A 17,653-nucleotide genomic window follows, 5' to 3' on the forward strand; every position below is an offset into this window, starting at 1 on the left:
CGCACCACGTACGACTATCGTATACATATCACAAAACCGTTTTATTTGATTTGTCTATTTTTAAACTCGTCAAACCGTTCAAATCCTTTAAATGTGGATTTTCCTGTTTTCTATTTCATTTGATCCTATCGTTGTTATTCTGTACATTTTTTTCGTGGAGTGTTTGATATGCATATGTAGTCATAATCTTCCACCTATCACTAAATTGATCAATTTTGGAGCAAATAAAGATTTCTTTCAAAGAATTTCTACTTTAACACAGTGTTGTTTGTTGCTTTTTTTTTTTAGATACATTTTAATTTCCTGTATTGTCTTCCAGTAATTTCTTCCCAGAATTCATAAGAACAAGATAAAAGCAAACAATAATCATTGTACCGGTGATGCTGCAGCAGTATCCTTCAAAAAATTCAAAAGTAACCCCCAATTCCAAACACAACTGGAATTTCAAAGATCTACTAACAATGCCAACAATAAATTCGGCAAAGTCAAAGAAAACTGTCATTACGCCTAATGCCACGGAACATGATCCAACAGGAGTTCAAACCAATGAATCCAAGTCTACATCGGGAACGTCTGACAACACACAATCACAGAATGTAAGCAAGTGCTATTGTTGTGGAACTATATTGACTTTCCCAAATAAAGCCAAAAAATTCAGATGTTCTGTATGTCATACTACCATGTTATTGGGGACTCTGCCAAGTACCGACAGCCCAGATATTCCACTAGTGTCATACAAACACGTGAAGTCATTGGCAGATGAATGTTTCAAAAATGCCAATGACAACAAAGGGAAATTAAAGTCCTTGCATGAAATCTTTGAACCTTTGTCAAACTATCTATATCAAGCATTCAGGAGTTTTGAGATATTGAACAATTCGTTCAAGTTACGACCACACAGCAAACGCCCGCATCATTCAACTTCAAACATTTACTATTCTGGCGTTCGAGATGTGATCAACTTACTTACAAAACTCCCAACTAAAAAGCCATTGCACTCAGCTTTGAAGGGAGCAAGTGAACAATTGAAAAGAATTGATGTGTATCTTGAAGATTCTGGTCCTCTTGCCTATAGCTGGGTCTTAATTTTGTTTGAAATTCCTATTTTGTCAAGGTCATTAGTTTTGAATAATCCAAAATTGAAATTAATGAGTGATGTACCGGAGATCAAAATGTTGAGTTACGATATATTAAAAAGGTGTTTGGGTATCTTGTCTTGTATTGATAATGCTAAAACGCTTGGGTACTTTACGAGTTGGCTTTCCAAGTTGGACAGTGCCGATTTTATACGCAGAGTCGATTTGATAAATCTTTACATTACGTTTCAATTGAAGAAATACTTTTACTTGGCCAATAATCCTCAAATAAAATTAAATCTCAGTCCTTCAGAAGATGGTTATGTTGATAATAGTGAGGCCGAGTATTTCCAAAGCTTGCATTTGAAGAGCCATATAGAATCAAACACAGATATATCGTCACCCTGTCTGTTGAATCTACCTGCAAGTCAATTCTCTAGCAACCCTTTCCCAGTGAAACCGAATGGGAAAAAACAACCAAAAGAAACCAAGGTTAAAGTACATCAGTATGGTAATGATTGGCATATCAAATCGGCATTGACTGTACTTTCAATTGCGTATAAGGCTAATAAGCTTAGAAGTGATCCTGTTCCCGTATCAGTCTTTTATAACTCATTAGTTGATTATGTGAATATTCGGTTGGATTTTGATTCTTGGCAAAGCAACAGAAGAGCTAGATTCAAAGGCAACAAATCCCTGCAGCCTGAGCTATGGGCCGTCATAGAGTATATCCATGGCACTAGTGTGAACAAAAACTTGTATGATGATGCGTTGTTTTATATTTGTCAATATCCCTTTTTGATATCCTTGGGGGCCAAGATTTCTGTATTGGAGTACGAAGCCCGGCGGCAGATGGAAAGAAAAGCGGAGGAAGCATTTATCAATTCGCTTGACAAACGAGTTATCATTGATGTATACTTTAGAATACGAGTCAGAAGAGACCATATTGTGCAAGACTCGTTGCAGTACATTAAAACAAACTCAGATAACTTGAAGAAAAGTCTACGGGTTCAATTTGCCAATGAGCCCGGTGTGGATGCTGGTGGTTTAAAAAAGGAGTGGTTTTTGCTATTGACAAAAGAGATTTTCCATCCCCAGTCAGGAATGTTTCATAATGTTGATGACTCGAATTTTCTATGGTTCAACATCATACCGGTTGAGAACCCAGATATGTATTATCTTTTTGGTGCAATATTGGGATTGGCCATATATAACTCGACCATACTAGATTTGCAATTTCCGATCGCTTTGTACAAAATTTTGCTCAAAAGGGGATTGGATAGAGATGACTACAGAAAATTGTACCCCGTGTCTTATAAGAATTTAATAAACTTGAAATCTATGTCCAACAAGGAGATATTAGACTTGGATTTGACATTTGAAGTCAGCTATAGCGATATGTTTGGGAAGAATCACACAACAGAATTGGTCACCAACGGAGCAAATATACAAGTCACCAAATCAAACTTGGAAGAGTATATTGACAAGTATACTGGGTTTTTCATGAAAGATGGAATTGCAAAACAGGTTGATGCATTTATTACAGGTTTCAATAATGTCATTGGAGGTAATGCTTTGTCGTTGTTTCTGCCAGAAGAGATTCAGTTACTATTGTGTGGTAACGATGATCATAGAATAGATGTCGATGTTCTAAAATCTGTCACAAAGTATATTGGGTGGAGATCCAGTGAAGATGCAGTGGACTCCAAGATTATAACCTGGTTCTGGGATCATATGAACAAAATGAGCAATAAGGAAAGAAAAAAACTATTGATTTTCATAACTGGTTCAGACAGAGTTCCTGCCACCGGTATACAGAACCTACCATTCAAAATTAGTTTACTTAATAATGGTCATGACAGTCATAGATTACCCATTGCTCATACATGTTTCAATGAGTTGGCATTATACAACTACAGCACGAAAGAAAAATTCATTGAAAAGTTGAATAAGGCTGTGAATGAAAGTGCCGGCTTTGGAATCAAATGATATCAATGAGCATATATAGTTCTAGGTTGTATCAAACTTGTGCGACATAATTATAGTAATGAAGTTTTTTGTAGTATTCGCAGCAAAACAAATTAATGTATAGGTGCGTCTTTTTCTTTTTTTTTCTGCCCATTAACATTAGCCTTTATTCTCTTTAGCCAATAGAAACCAATGAAAAAAAGAGAATCATTATTTTGAAACTGCATATAATTGCCACAACCCATACTACAAAAAATTCTTCTTCAATGAAAAAAAAAAAATAGGAAAGCTAATTTCATCAAGTATCTACTGTCGTTAACTTACTATCTATTCAACAACACATCAAGATGTCTTCTCTTGCTTTCAGAACATTAAGAAATGGTTTAGGATTAAAAAGTATGTTTGGTTTGGTTTTACACTTGATATACGTGATTTTGGAGTGTGTATCTTAAAGCAATCTGAGTGAATACTTTGTATTCAAAATCAAAACTTGAATTGCCTCGAAGATGTACCCCAAAAACTAGAGGAATACAATTTACTAACTTTTAATTGTTTTAACTTTTAGGTTCTGTTAGAGCTTTGTCAACAACCACCACCACCTTATCCAACTATCAACAACCAGATTACTCCTCCTACTTGAACAACAAATCCGGTCAAGGAAGCAGAAACTTTACTTATTTCATGGTTGGATCTATGGGTTTATTGTCAGCTGCCGGGGCCAAATCCACCGTTGAAGCTTTTCTCTCTTCATTTGCCGCCTCTGCTGATGTTTTGGCTATGGCTAAAGTTGAAGTCAAATTGGGAGCTATCCCAGAAGGTAAAAATGTGATTATCAAATGGCAAGGTAAACCAGTTTTCATTAGACACAGAACTGCTGACGAAATTGAAGAAGCTAACCAAGTTGATATCAAAACCTTAAGAGATCCACAAAACGATGCTGACAGAGTCAAGAAACCAGAATGGTTAATTATGTTGGGTATCTGTACCCACTTGGGTTGTGTTCCAATTGGTGAAGCTGGTGATTTCGGTGGTTGGTTCTGTCCATGTCACGGTTCCCATTATGATATTTCTGGTAGAATTAGAAAGGGTCCAGCTCCATTGAACTTGGAAATTCCAGAATATGACTTTACTGATGATGAAACCTTGCTTGTTGGTTAAAGATAAATACAAGTACGGTACGATGAATAATAAATTGAATAAATAATTTCAAAAAAAAAAAAAGAAAAGAAAAGAATTAAAAGCAGTAAGACATGAGAGAGTGCATTATTGCTTCAACTTATTTAAAAAAGAAAACCACACTGAAAAGCTATAACTAAAGATGAATTGTTATCCAAAGCAAACATCTTAGTTTATCTTATTTTTTTTTTACCTTTTTCTCCCCCTAAACCTCCTTTTTTCCCTTTCATGTATATTTTGATTTAATATATGTAATCTGCATTTAGATAAACCAATATTTTACAAGTTGGCGTCTTTCTCTAGATACTCACTCAATTCGTCGGGGACTTTTTTCCAAAATCTTGGTGTCCAGTCATTTTTGATTTTTTTAACAGTGAGGTTTTCTGAATAGGAGTATATTTCATTAAATTTGAAAATTTTGAATTGCATCAACAGCTCTATAAACTTTTCACCCAATGATAGGTTATGCAAGTTTTTCGGATTGTAATCCGCTGCATAATGAAGTCTATAAAATACACTCCAATGAAACAAACTAGTGCTTGGGAGAACTCTGTGTTTTCCTAAGTTAGGTACAAAAGCTCGTTTCCAGTACCCATCTTCTTGGATCTCGGTGATTCTTAAAAAGGGAATCAATTCCAAAATCCACCAGAATAGAACATACAAAAACGATTCTTCTCCTCTCCCCGCAAATAGTTTTATGGGAAACTCTGGAAGAACGATGTCAGACCTACTATCGGGTGATTTGCTAGAAAATGACAATATATCATGATTGGGAGATAAAAAACTAGATATTGGAGGGTGATCTGAAGACCATTGTGAAATTGATTGTGGCTGGAACCTTACCCCATATTTAATTGCATGAGCAAGCATCCACCTAAGAGAAACACTTGATAATACTTGATTATCCAGTGACGCCTTCCACCCGCCTCCAATATCCCCATGATTCCCCGGAAAATATACTTCGATTAAATCATTAATAGCTGGTAGTGGTCGCAGTTTTCTTCTATTGAATCTTTCCACAAATTGTTTAAGTATATCAACTAACGATCTCACTGATGTAAACAGCCCGTAACTGATTGGGGAACTATATGTATTACTGCCTTTACTACCTACGTCACTTGACTCTATTGGCGAGAAAAGCTGCTGTTTGTACTTGGATCTCCTTTCATCAATACTAATGGCATGCCTGGTGTGATCAACATTGGCGGTTTTGATGGTGTATGGAAACATTCGATCCCAAAGAATCCCTACAGAATTTACTGAATCCCACAACCCCATAAAATGCACTCTTACATCGGTACGAGAAAAAGATTTCTTAAACTCTTTGGCCATGGTCAGGGTTTTGTTTTCTGAATGAATAACTGGTTGTCCCGCATACTCCCAACTTGTGTATATTCTCCAAGCAAGTGGGGCCATATCTTCTAATCCAGAGTTCACTAAACCAAGCAACTCAATCATTCCAGCGATGATTCTAGCGGTAAAACTTCCACGACTATTATCGAGTAAGTAATCTTGAACTACCTAGAAAACAACACAGATTTGAAAATCATGTACTCTTTAACACATACCTAAATCCAAATAAATAAATTTTATCATTTGTTTTGTAAACACTAGTAAGAAAACTGTATGCGGCTATTACATGCTTTTCAAGTGTAAAGGCAACAAGTGAATCCGCCCTGTTGGTTATTTTAGATAAAACAGTACTAGTAAAGTTCTTTTCAAAAACATTATTAATGTCAGCATTGAATTTGGATCCAATTCCAGGTTGATAGTAACATATTTGACTAGAGTTGTTTCTATCTAACATCTGAAACAACTTCAAAACATTTGTAAATGGTTTCGGACCAAATTCATTTTCTGTACCATCAAAACATAAAACAATGCTTTTAGAGTGATTTGTCTTTTGTATTGATTTTGAAGCATTGTGGTGAGTGGGGTGATTTTTGCCATTATTGACAATCATTGGCTCTTCAACTAACGACATAGCCTAAGAAAGCTAGTATTAATTTGTAAATTGGGATCAAATCTCTATATTTTATGGTTGTCTTCCGTTCCTTTCTTTTTTCTACTGAGAAGCTGGTTGCAAAAACTGTAAGCCATATATTTATTTAATAGTTTAAATCACTCTACATACACTACACACTCAATTAGTTTTTTTTATTTTACTAGAGCCAAACCCTTACCGTCATTGGAAAACTTCAATTCTTGCGTGGGCGTGATTTTTGGCTGTAACAATACAGTAATCAGCACCAAGAGAATTTCCAGATGCTGGACCCATTGCCTTATTAAATCCTTGTCTTGGATTAATTTCACATTCTAAACCATTGCATTCATCTGGGTTGTCACAAACAATTCTGATTCCAAAGTTAGGTATGTTTCCTGAAAAATCATCAATATACTTTGGATTGTAGCCAATAGTTACAAATGTATTACCGTTACTATCCTGGTTCATACCGGCTACATATGGAGACCAGTTCCCAATAGCCTTTTCTGGAGTGCCCCATACACAAGCATCTTTGCTGGAAACACCAGGTAGATTGACATAATAATGGGCTGCTGTTCCTGCCCAATACCCAGGACCAGGGACAGCAAGCACTTGTTCATCACCATCCCCAACTTCTGTAGGGATTAACATTGCCTCATTTCCTGGCAAAACTGTTTGACAAAAGGAAACAACATCGCTAGCTTTGTTAACAACAGATACAGTACCCACACCATCAATACACAAAGACCTTCCAATAAATGGTTTTGAAGTGGTACCATCTTCATTACAATACAAACCTCCATTCATGGATTTTGGAAATGTATATGATACAGCTTCAGGGTCCCACTGGTTCATTAACTTTCCTGGAGGACAAGCGAAGGGACAAAATTTTCCTGGTGTACATGGTTCATCTGGACTCATTGCCCAACCATTGGCCCCGACGTTAGTAATATCTTCGTCCTGAGGAAAACCACATTTCTTGATTGGATTAGCAAAGGCTGAAGTTATCAATGATGAGATAATAAATGAATGAAAGTACATTAAATTGAGTTGAAAAGAAAAATTTAAAAGATTGGATAAAGTTAATTTGCTGATTTTAGTCAAAGAATGGAGTCAGTTGGAGAAACAATATCAAATAGTTGCTGAAATCTAACACTATCTAATTGTTGAAAAAGAACGAACGGATATTATAGATTGAAGAAAGAAAAGCTAAAAGGGTTCCAAAAATTATGGCTGAGTGCTGTTGTCCAAACCCTATATATTTATACTTCATTTTTCATCATTCACATGCCTAAATTTCACTGTCAATATGAGTTGACATTTGAAGTAAAACGAATAACTTGTAATATGTTTAAACCAGTTGTTGTTTTCTTTTTGTTTTATTTTCGCATCATGTTTGATACTATCTCCGCAAAACAGGCACCAAAAAAAAAGCAAACAAATAAGATTTTTCCGGTTACAATAGTTTCACACATGCACACAGATGTAGGTCGAAGCTGGTCCAAAAAAAAAGTCTAGACCAATAGTGAGACAATCAATAGATTATTATTATTACTTTTTATCAGTGGTCAGATCGAAATTGTGCCATAATGGCTTTCCTTTTTTCAATAGTATTAGACGTTTTATCTCTAATTTAGTGCTATTGGGGCTCAACACAGTATTTCAATCAGCTCCAGATCTCCTCTTTGGTCATGTACCACAATTAACTAGAGTGGAAAAGTAAAGCTACTACTCTATAGCAGCAATACCATGCTTTGTTATAATTCTTGTAAATTGGTAGCGCAATATACTTATCAACTGCACTCTTTTTTGAACCAGGATACACGAAAATCTCGTGAAACATAGTTTTTTTTTTCCCTTATACTTTTACAAGGAACAACTACACACCAAACACTCTCCAGAGACAGTGTAATAACACCAATGACAGGGACAATTACTCGTGCATTGAATTGGGATAATGTATACGAGCAGCAGTTTATTGCTGTTACACCCATGGGTGATGAAGTTTTATTGTATCAAACCAACCATGAAGACCCAGGCATTGAGTCCAACTCCATGCTAAAATTGTATAGTCGTTCAGGATTCGAAAATATCCAGTGTTCGTCATATTCTGATATAAACAAAGGTATAGTTGGTGTGGGGTCTATCAATGGTAATATATCTATATTTGACATATATTCACCAAACTCGTCGATTTTGAGTTTGCGTCCGAAACAGAATCGACCTTGTAATTCAGTGTCTTTTGGAAACCAAAACTTGGTTGTAGCAGGATTTGATAAAGGAAGACAAGACAATTCATTGCAGATATGGAACATTGAGACATATTCTTCATCTGGTAACAATGGTAGTAGCTTGAAAAGACCATTAGCCACATATCTACCGAATGAAGCAATTCTTTCAACCGTGTTTTATCCGGACCAAAATTCAAACATTATTTGTGGGTCCTACAAATTTCTAAGAGAAATAGATTTGAGATTGGATCAACCAGTATTTCAAATGGCAACAAAGTGCACTTTAGGATTACAAATTGATTATTTTCAGAACCATTTATTCCAATCGTTTAGTGAAGACGGATCACTAGCTATCTGGGATCGAAGAAAATTGACTTCTACTAAACATAGATCGACGGGAACAAACAACGTTATTACAGAAACTCCAATACTACAATTCACTAAATTATTGAGTGATGCATCCTCGAGAAAAGTCCAGCATCCATGTGTGAGGTATTCTACAGTGAGAAGGGGTGAATTTGCCTCTGTATTTAATGGGGATTTGATTAGACGATGGCAAACCGATATAGTACCAGAAAGTAATGACATGTGTGATTCTTTTAAGGCCAAGGACTCTTCTACGCTTCAAAGATTAAAGCAACAGGCTGTACAATTGTATAATCCCCGAGAAGAGTCAGTATTTATGTCTTTGGTGCTTGATACCAAGACTGATTATGAGAAAGTGGTTTCATTTGATTATTCCCCCGATATTGCCTCGCATACATCAACAAATTTTGTTTGCATGCGACAGTCTGGTACCGTGTTTCGAATGCCTGTTGTTGAGTCAATTGAAGCTTTGGATTTTAATCCAATAAACGAGTTCTCGATAGCTGGTCCTGAAGGTACTGTAACAAATTTTTTGAATAAACAGTTTTTGGAGACTGACCAATCGACTAACTCCCAGGTTCCTGGTCCTCGTGACAGGAATGGTTCATCATTCATGAAACTTGGTGATTTGACATTGAATGATAATTTGAAAAATCGCCACACGGAAACCGCAACAACGTCCACGGTGGATGATGAAAGTCTTGCTCAACTGAATATTCCTGAGGACAAGAGATACTCTTATGATAATGTATTTGAGGAAGATATTCCTTTGAATAAGTTTTGGGATTCATCTGACATTGTAGGGAATGACATCTGTGTTACCATTAGAAAACGGGCACAGATGGGGTATAGTGTTGATTGTGACAAAAATATTTCTATTTTGGAGAAACTAGATGTGGCTGATAGTACATTGTTTTTAAAGAACACATGGAAATGGTTGGCACTAGCAAAGAAATCTTTGGATAAAAAAACCATGATTTCGGAAGGTATAGATTTGGGGTACCAAGGTGTTTTGGGTATTTGGAAGGGAATTGAAGAGTTGAATAAACAAAAGTGTACCGTGACAGGCGAACTCATCTCAGATAATTGGTTATCACAGGCAGTAAAAAGTATAGTATCGTCCAAAGGTAAGAAGACTTCGGGAATTACCATACCTCACGACAGTGAAAAAAAAGCACAAAGAAAGTTATGTCTAATAGTATGTGGTTGGTATTTCACAGATTCTGAGTTTGAAGAAAAATTGCAATTATTAATATCGCTTGGATATTATGAGAAAGCCGCTGGTTGGGCAGTGTTTCATGGCGATGTGCCCAAAGCTATTAGCATTTTATCACATGCAAAGACTGAAAGATTGCGTCTTATAGCAACTGCAGTTGCAGGTTACCTTGCTTACAAAAACTCTCATGTGAATAGTCCCTGGAAAGATCAATGTCGGAAGATGGCACTCGAATTGGATGACCCTTATTTGCGAGCAATCTTTGCTTTTATTGCTGATGATGACTGGTGGGATGTCTTGGATGAATCGTCTTTGTCATTAAGGGAGCGATTGGGTATTGCATTGTGTTTTCTTTCTGATAAAGATTTAGGGGTTTATTTGAATCGAATTGCAGATACAGTGGTGAACCGGGGTGAGCTTGAAGGTTTAATATTGACTGGTATTACACCAAGAGGGATTGATTTGTTGCAGAGCTATGTTGACAGAACCACAGATGTGCAGACAGCGTCTTTAATTGCGTCGTTTGCATGTCCACGGTATTTTGTTGATTCAAGAGTAACCCATTGGACTGATTGTTACAGGACTATGCTTAATAGTTGGGGATTTTTCGGTGTGAGAGCAAAGTTTGATGTAGCAAGAACCAAATTATCAAAGACATTTGGTGGACAGACGACAATCAGGGCTACACCGAAACAAGTCTACTTACAATGTAATCGTTGTAACAAGAACATTTCCAAAGCAAAATCCAATCCGGGCAACAATCAAGTGTTGTTAAAGCAACAGTTTAATATATTTAACAGCTTAAACAAGTTCAATGACATTATAAATGCATGTCCTCATTGTGGTGCACCATTACCTAGGTGTTCAATTTGCTTATTGTCGTTGGGGTCAGAGTTGCCATTGGAGCCGCTGGATAAGATAGAAATTGCCAATAACCCATCTTCGGGTATTGTTCCTAGAATTGAAAACAAATTCAACCTGTGGTTTAGTTTCTGTCTTACGTGCAATCATGGGAGTCATGCTTATCATGCCGAAGAATGGTTCTCCAAACATTACGTATGCCCTGTTCCAGATTGCAATTGTCGTTGCAATAGTAAGTAGCGAATAAAAAAAAGATAGAGAACTATTTTTAAATAGCAATGTGTAAATTGGTATTCTGAGAGTTTAGTTGTAGAAACGACTCTTGGAGCGACAAGCAAAGTCTGTTTAATTCTTTACACCTTTGCCACTATGATCCCAGTATTAAAATGAAAACTACAACTATTAATGAAGTAATACAAGAAAGTAAAGCCAAAGAATAAACATAGATACTACTATTTAGAAGCTGTGATAATACAACTTTCTCTTTATCCTACTTTTCGCCGTACTCTAAGTGGTTTTTGATTGAGTTTATTCATTTGTTGTGATTTTCGTTCAATTGGTCTCTTTTTTCCTAAATTAGAATCTAATGCGGCTTTTTTTTTCAGGTGTGCCAGGAAGTAATAAAAAGAGACCTCAACGAATAAACTAACTAAAAGGGAGGAAAAAGAAGAGAGAGAGAAAAAAAAAACTCGTTTGATCAAAATCTGTATGTCCTCACACTAACACCAGATCAACAATAACAAGTTAAATCCTTTTTTGATTTTGTATTTGTATTTGTTTTTTTTTTAATACCTTTTTTTTGTCAACCCTCCCTCTTACACAGAATATCAATTTATCAATCAAAAGAGCCATCATTCGTCTCCTTCCCCCCTTTCTGTTAGAGTTGTTTATTTTGAGATCAGTGTAATTCCAATATGTCGACGTCACAGCCGTCACAACAACAAAACCCAGAACAAGTTGTCAATGATATTAGGCAAAAAATAGAAAAAGAACGGAAAATCATTCAAGGTTTCAATGATGTCAAAAGAAATACCAACAATCCAGAGGTGATTCAGAAATGTAAATCGAAAATCATTGAATCACAATCAATGATTGATTACTACCAAGAAACTATGAACAAATTAACTCGACAGATGCTGCGTTTAAATACTAATTCCAGTTCACGGACAGCTAGTAGGAGCTCGGTCATTTCTGAGTACAAGCCATCGTACTCCAATTTTGATTTGATTAAATACGAATGTCCCTCACTTGGTAATAAGATTCAATTTATGTTGCAATATTTGGAATTCAAACTCCAAGTCGAAAATAAGTATTCCGAGGCCAATAAAAAATTGTCTCATCTTTATCTTATGGATGGTGACAAATCTTCCAGTAATGCTGCTGAAGGTGGTAGAGCTGAGAGTGATCAAAGAATTCAATTGTTGGAAAAAGCTTTGAAGAAATATCAAAAGTTTAGTATCAATGACCATGAATTTGACCGTGATTACGAAATAATGGACAGTACAAAACATTCGAGAAAGTTGTTAACTGGTAGATTGACTGTTTCCATCACATGCATTAGAGATGTTGATCACATAGCTACTGCATTAGCTAAGAAGCGTGAGACAGTTGTGGTAATTAAAGTTGATGATCTCGAGAAAGCTCGAACAAAACCATCGAAAAATGATAATTGGAACGAAGAAATGGTGATTGATGTTGATAAAAGTCACGAAATAGAGCTTGCTGTGATGGATAAACAAAATGGAATTTATGTCCCCGTTGCTGTAAACTGGTTTTCACTTTTTGATTTAGCAGAAGAGATACGTAAAAAGAAAGTTGCTAAAGATCAGGGCTCCAGTGGGTGGTTGCCTGCAGCCAATTTACCTCAAACTGGTGGTTCTGGTGCTGGTACTGGCTCAAGTATGACTGGTGGGGCTAGTTATGGAGCAACCTCGCCTCTCCCAGCCCATAATGACTTGAGACCTTCAGTATCTCCTTCAAGTGATGCTAAAGAAAACAAAGTTCTGGTCAGTACTTGGTTGAGCTTAGAACCAGGTGGTCAAATGTTGATTAATTTGAATTTTGAAAAATCAATAACCAATGGAAAGCAATTTAGAGGACCATTAGGACGTCATGGGGCCATCCGTCAAAAGAAGGAAGAGGTATTTGAAAAGCATGGACACCAGTTTGTTCAAAAACAATTTTATAATATCATGTCCTGTGCCCTTTGTGGAGAGTTTTTACGTTACACGGGTTATCAATGTCAAGATTGTAAATTTTTATGCCACAAGAAATGTTATCAAAAGGTTGTTACCAAGTGTATTTCCAAGTCAGGCTCCGATTATGATGCTGCTCAGTTGAACCACCGTATTCCGCATAGGTTTGAGCCAATCACAAACCATGGTACCAAGTGGTGTTGTCATTGTGGTTATATTTTGCCATGGGGTAAGAAGAATGTTAGAAAGTGTACTGAGTGTGGTGTTATGTGCCATGCCCAATGTACACATTTGGTTCCAGACTTCTGTGGTATGTCATTGCAAATGGCTAATGAGATTCTTGCAACGATTGAGTCAACTAAAGTTTCACCAAAGAAGGCACAACATCAGCAATCACATGCCAAGCCGTTACCACCTAAACCACCGATTGAAAGCAAGCCATCTATGGATTCAGAAGAAACTTTGCACAATGAGCCGTCGTATAAATCTTTGCGACCAGCGTCAGTGGTTCATCAAGACACTAACTTTGTTTCAAAATTGCCTACTACAGTTCAAAATAAATATCAGGAACCAGTAGAGTTACCACCACAACAACAGAATCAGGTCGTTCCTTCTACTAGACGTCGGGGTCATGGACTGACTGACCTTAGTTTTGAAACTGGTTACGGTCAACAACAGCACCAGCATCATCGTGATGTGCCACAGATTGTTGTTGAAGACCACCAACATTACAATTCAAATGATAATAGAGATGTCGAAATGGAAGAATCTAAGGATGAATTTGACAACTTTGACTATAATAACAAGTACACCGAGAATGAAATTCTCACTGATGTTCAACAAGACCAGGTCCGTAGTCCCTTTGCTGATCAAATACAAGGTGTTCCTGAAACTTCTCATGCAAAACAGCAGAATCAACAAGTACAACAAGTACAACAACAAGAAGAACTTGGCCATCAACGTACTCATTCTTCAGGAAAATTTGGCAAGTCTAAGCGTCGCAAAAGAAAGGTTGGATTAGATGATTTCCAATTCTTGGCTGTTTTGGGTAAAGGGAATTTTGGTAAAGTTATGTTGGCTGAGTCGAGGCATACTCTGAAATTATGTGCCATCAAAGTGTTGAAGAAAGATTTCATTGTTGAAAATGATGAGGCCGAAAGTGTTAAGTCTGAAAAACGAGTATTCTTAACGGCTAATAAAGAGATGCATCCATTTTTGTTGAATTTGCATTGTTGTTTCCAAACAGAGAATAGAATCTACTTTGTTATGGAGTATATATCTGGAGGTGACTTGATGTGGCATATTCAAAAGAATCGATTTACCGCGAAAAGAGCCAAGTTTTATGCTTGTGAAGTGTTATTGGGGTTGAAATATTTCCATGACAATGGGATTGTTTACCGTGATTTGAAATTAGATAATATCTTGCTTACAACTAAGGGGCATATTAAGATTGGTGACTATGGGTTATGTAAAGAGGATATGTGGCATAAAAGCACCACATCGACATTTTGTGGTACGCCAGAGTTTATGGCACCGGAAATAGTGGCGGGTAAAGCATATGATAGAAGTGTTGATTGGTGGGCATTTGGTGTGTTGTTGTTCCAAATGCTTTTATGTCAGTCTCCATTTAAAGGGGATGATGAAGATGATATTTTCAATGCTATTGAGAACGATGAAGTTAAATATCCTATAAATTTATCTAGACAAACAGTATTGGTGCTACAAGCATTATTGACAAAGGATCCATCGCAGCGTTTAGGTAGTGGACCAAAAGATGCTGAAGAAATTATGGAACATCCTTATTTCCATGATGTTAATTTTGATGATGTATTGAATTGTCGAATTCCGGCACCATACATACCAGAAGTTCAATCAGAACATGATTATTCTAATTTTGATAAAGAGTTTACATCTGAAACACCAAGATTGACACCAGTGGAAACAGTTCTTACTTCTGAAATGCAAGAACAGTTTAGAGGGTTCTCGCATATATCTGACAATGCAACGATTTGATTAAAGTAGATATATAATAATAATATTTTTATAAAAAGGAGGATGGCAGAACATACACACATCCGTATAATATGTATATTCATCTATGTACAAACCAATAAATAATAAGATTACATGTAACTCAAATTTTTGACTATGTTATTATGCAACATTTATTTTCAGCATGTATTTGACTGGATTTTGCCAGTGGGCCAGATGACTGTTTTAATCGAGTTTTTCTTTGACGAGATGAAGTAGATGGTGTTTGTGCTATGGGTGTAGAACCATTCAAATCGCTGGTCAACATTGTTGATTCACGAGTTAGTGTTGATAATGGAGTGTTTTGTTCGGCATCAAATTGGTTTTTATTCAGATTGACTTGATGTGGGTTATTATCATATTGTGTAAAATTGTTGACGGGTATCAGTTCTTGTAGTGACCGCTGTGGCAGGTAGTTTGAAGTTTGCGATTGGGTGGTGGTGGAAGTAGGAGTAGTAGTGATATTCGAATCTTGATCATTTTCTTTCTGTTGTATTTCATTATCAACTGTTGGAACTGTATTATCTTTGTCTAATTGTATTTTCACAGCCACGTTGGCAATGCTCTCAAATGCTTGATTAACTCCCATTACGTTTGCACGAGTACATTCATTGAATGAAACGGCACCGATTCGTTTAGCAAATTCTGCTCCTTCATAATAGGAAACTTCTCTATTTGTATCCAAATCTAATTTTGATGCAATCACTGATATTGGAATCAGGGGTCTCAACTGGTTTATTCTTTCATAATAGTCTTCTAATGCAGTGAATGATTGATAATCATCGATGGCATACACCAAGACAATGGTATTAGCGTTTAAAACGTGTCGTTCTCGAGTTAGAGTGTACATATCTATGTGGAAATCACTTTCAAATATAGTTATCTCACGGAATTTTCCATTTGTGTCTGGTGTGATTATTCTTTTAGTGTACACTGCATCCAAGTCATACAAACTTTCGTCGAAATGATGATACACATAATGAAGGACTAAGGTTGATTTACCGACATTACTGGAGCCAATGACACACATGTCGTAGTTCTTTGTTAATGCATGTAAGCTATCTAGTAGTAATGACATGATTGTATTTATAGTATAGTGGATAAAACGTTGTTAATTAATATGTAAGTAGGTTCTTAAGATATTTGTATATATATTGGTGAATTCCAAAAGAAAAGCCAAATTAGTTGATGTAGACTATGGATTTAGATTATCAGTGTTTTAGTTTGACAATTATTTGAACTAAATATATTCTATTGGAGAACAGAATAAAAGAAAGAAGAAAAAGAAGAAAAGAAGGTTGTGTTTGAAAAAAAGATCCGTTCAACCACTGATTTTACATTGGGATGCCATATAATATTTTTCTGCCAAAGATCATCATTTAAAGTGAATTCCGATGATTCAGAAACGCAAGAAAGAAAAGACAAAAAAAAATTGGTTCATTTCTTGTTCCTGCCTGTTGCTGTTTCTAGAAACAAGAATGGTCATATGACATGTGACCACTATAATATCGATTTTGTGCAATAACGGGGTTGAATACCGAGCAAAAGTGTGGACGTTGTTTCAGTTGCTCTAAACTCCGGCAGATTCTTTCTGTAAGATTAACCGAAGTTGTTCCGAGAATTCCTTCTAGTTTCTTTTTTTTCTTGTTAGAACTGGTTTGATTGTGGAGTTTAAAGGTTAACGTATTCTTAATAATTCTGAAATGGGAACCACATTCTAAGAAGAAAGGAACAGATCTAGAGAAGAATTACCACTAGACAATAATAAATCAGTTAACTTTGTTTTCTTCCCTTTTCTTTGTTGTTGTTTGTATTTTTGATATTGTGTTATGTGACACAACTATTGTGTTGTTGGAAAAAAAAAAAGAAACAAATGGTCTATCTAAATAGTCACCCTACATCAAACAACGCAATAAAATTGACAAATAATAGATCATGCCGACCACGGTCGTACATCAAGGCTGATGAAAAGGAAGGCTTTTCCATACAATATGTATGTGGTGACATATTTTTCATATTTAAAAGAAATCTTGTCTGGCTAATATAAAAGCTCCGGATTGGGAGATAGAATTTTAAGTCAATATTTCTGCAAATTTTTATGTATTTTACATCCTCATATCTTTGCATCTCCCCCTATTTTTATTTATTTTATATGAAGCATAACGGTGGTACCAGATTCTTGATTCGGTTAGGGTCACCATAATATAAAGTGGCTAGATTTTGTAGAACAAGAAAAAGAAACGAAAAAAAAAAGAAAATATGTGTGTGTATGCAAAAAGTTGAGACAATCGGACGATTATCAAACAGCCTTAGCTTATTCACGGTAAAGGCTTATTTGCTTGTGAAATAGAGCTAATCGTATAGGAACAAGATTCTTGGATATTAACAGTTATTAGCTGATAAAAATAATTGATCCTACATTGATTTATGAAGAATTTACTCGCTTTTTATTGTACATTTCTAAGAATCGCTAAAAAATGAAAGGGTCTCGCAATATCTATGTGGCCAACACTGAGTTAACATTCCAACGTTATGCAACGTAAATGCTT

The 17,653-nt window shown here is 36.0% G+C and overlaps 7 protein-coding genes across 7 annotated transcripts; 4 read left to right on the top strand and 3 right to left on the bottom strand. All coding sequences in view use genetic code 12, as the record gives it.

Moving 5' to 3' along the window:
* Positions 1–380: 380 nt before the first annotated feature.
* Positions 381–3,065, top strand: CAALFM_C304420WA (putative E3 ubiquitin-protein ligase; the record flags this gene model as incomplete). The annotated part of the gene is made up of 1 exon (XM_718015.1): positions 381–3,065. One exon carries the CDS (start codon positions 381–383, stop codon positions 3,063–3,065), a length of 2,685 nt encoding a protein of 894 aa, XP_723108.1.
* A 326-nt stretch (positions 3,066–3,391) lies between these two features.
* Positions 3,392–4,202, top strand: RIP1 (ubiquinol--cytochrome-c reductase catalytic subunit; the record flags this gene model as incomplete). Its single annotated transcript, XM_019475318.1, has 2 exons — positions 3,392–3,440; positions 3,610–4,202. The coding sequence occupies 2 exons, from the start codon at positions 3,392–3,394 to the stop codon at positions 4,200–4,202; spliced, it is 642 nt and encodes a 213-aa protein (XP_019330863.1).
* A 297-nt stretch (positions 4,203–4,499) lies between these two features.
* On the bottom strand, positions 4,500–6,204 carry CAALFM_C304440CA (uncharacterized protein; the record flags this gene model as incomplete). The annotated part of the gene is made up of 2 exons (XM_019475319.1): positions 4,500–5,712; positions 5,789–6,204. The coding sequence occupies 2 exons, from the start codon at positions 6,202–6,204 to the stop codon at positions 4,500–4,502; spliced, it is 1,629 nt and encodes a 542-aa protein (XP_019330864.1).
* Positions 6,205–6,405: 201 nt separating this feature from the next.
* On the bottom strand, positions 6,406–7,245 carry CAALFM_C304450CA (uncharacterized protein; the record flags this gene model as incomplete). Its single annotated transcript, XM_718019.1, has 1 exon — positions 6,406–7,245. The coding sequence occupies one exon, from the start codon at positions 7,243–7,245 to the stop codon at positions 6,406–6,408; it is 840 nt and encodes a 279-aa protein (XP_723112.1).
* Positions 7,246–8,124: 879 nt separating this feature from the next.
* Positions 8,125–11,118, top strand: CAALFM_C304460WA (uncharacterized protein; the record flags this gene model as incomplete). Its single annotated transcript, XM_718020.1, has 1 exon — positions 8,125–11,118. The coding sequence occupies one exon, from the start codon at positions 8,125–8,127 to the stop codon at positions 11,116–11,118; it is 2,994 nt and encodes a 997-aa protein (XP_723113.1).
* Positions 11,119–11,792: 674 nt separating this feature from the next.
* Positions 11,793–15,086, top strand: PKC1 (protein kinase C; the record flags this gene model as incomplete). The annotated part of the gene is made up of 1 exon (XM_718022.1): positions 11,793–15,086. The coding sequence occupies one exon, from the start codon at positions 11,793–11,795 to the stop codon at positions 15,084–15,086; it is 3,294 nt and encodes a 1,097-aa protein (XP_723115.1).
* A 133-nt stretch (positions 15,087–15,219) lies between these two features.
* On the bottom strand, positions 15,220–16,182 carry RAS2 (Ras2p; the record flags this gene model as incomplete). Its single annotated transcript, XM_718023.1, has 1 exon — positions 15,220–16,182. One exon carries the CDS (start codon positions 16,180–16,182, stop codon positions 15,220–15,222), a length of 963 nt encoding a protein of 320 aa, XP_723116.1.
* Between the last annotated feature and the right edge of the window lie 1,471 nt (positions 16,183–17,653).

Source organism: Candida albicans, chromosome 3, assembly GCF_000182965.3.
Source record: "Candida albicans SC5314 chromosome 3, complete sequence".
Classification (NCBI taxonomy): Eukaryota; Fungi; Ascomycota; class Pichiomycetes; order Serinales; family Debaryomycetaceae; genus Candida; species Candida albicans.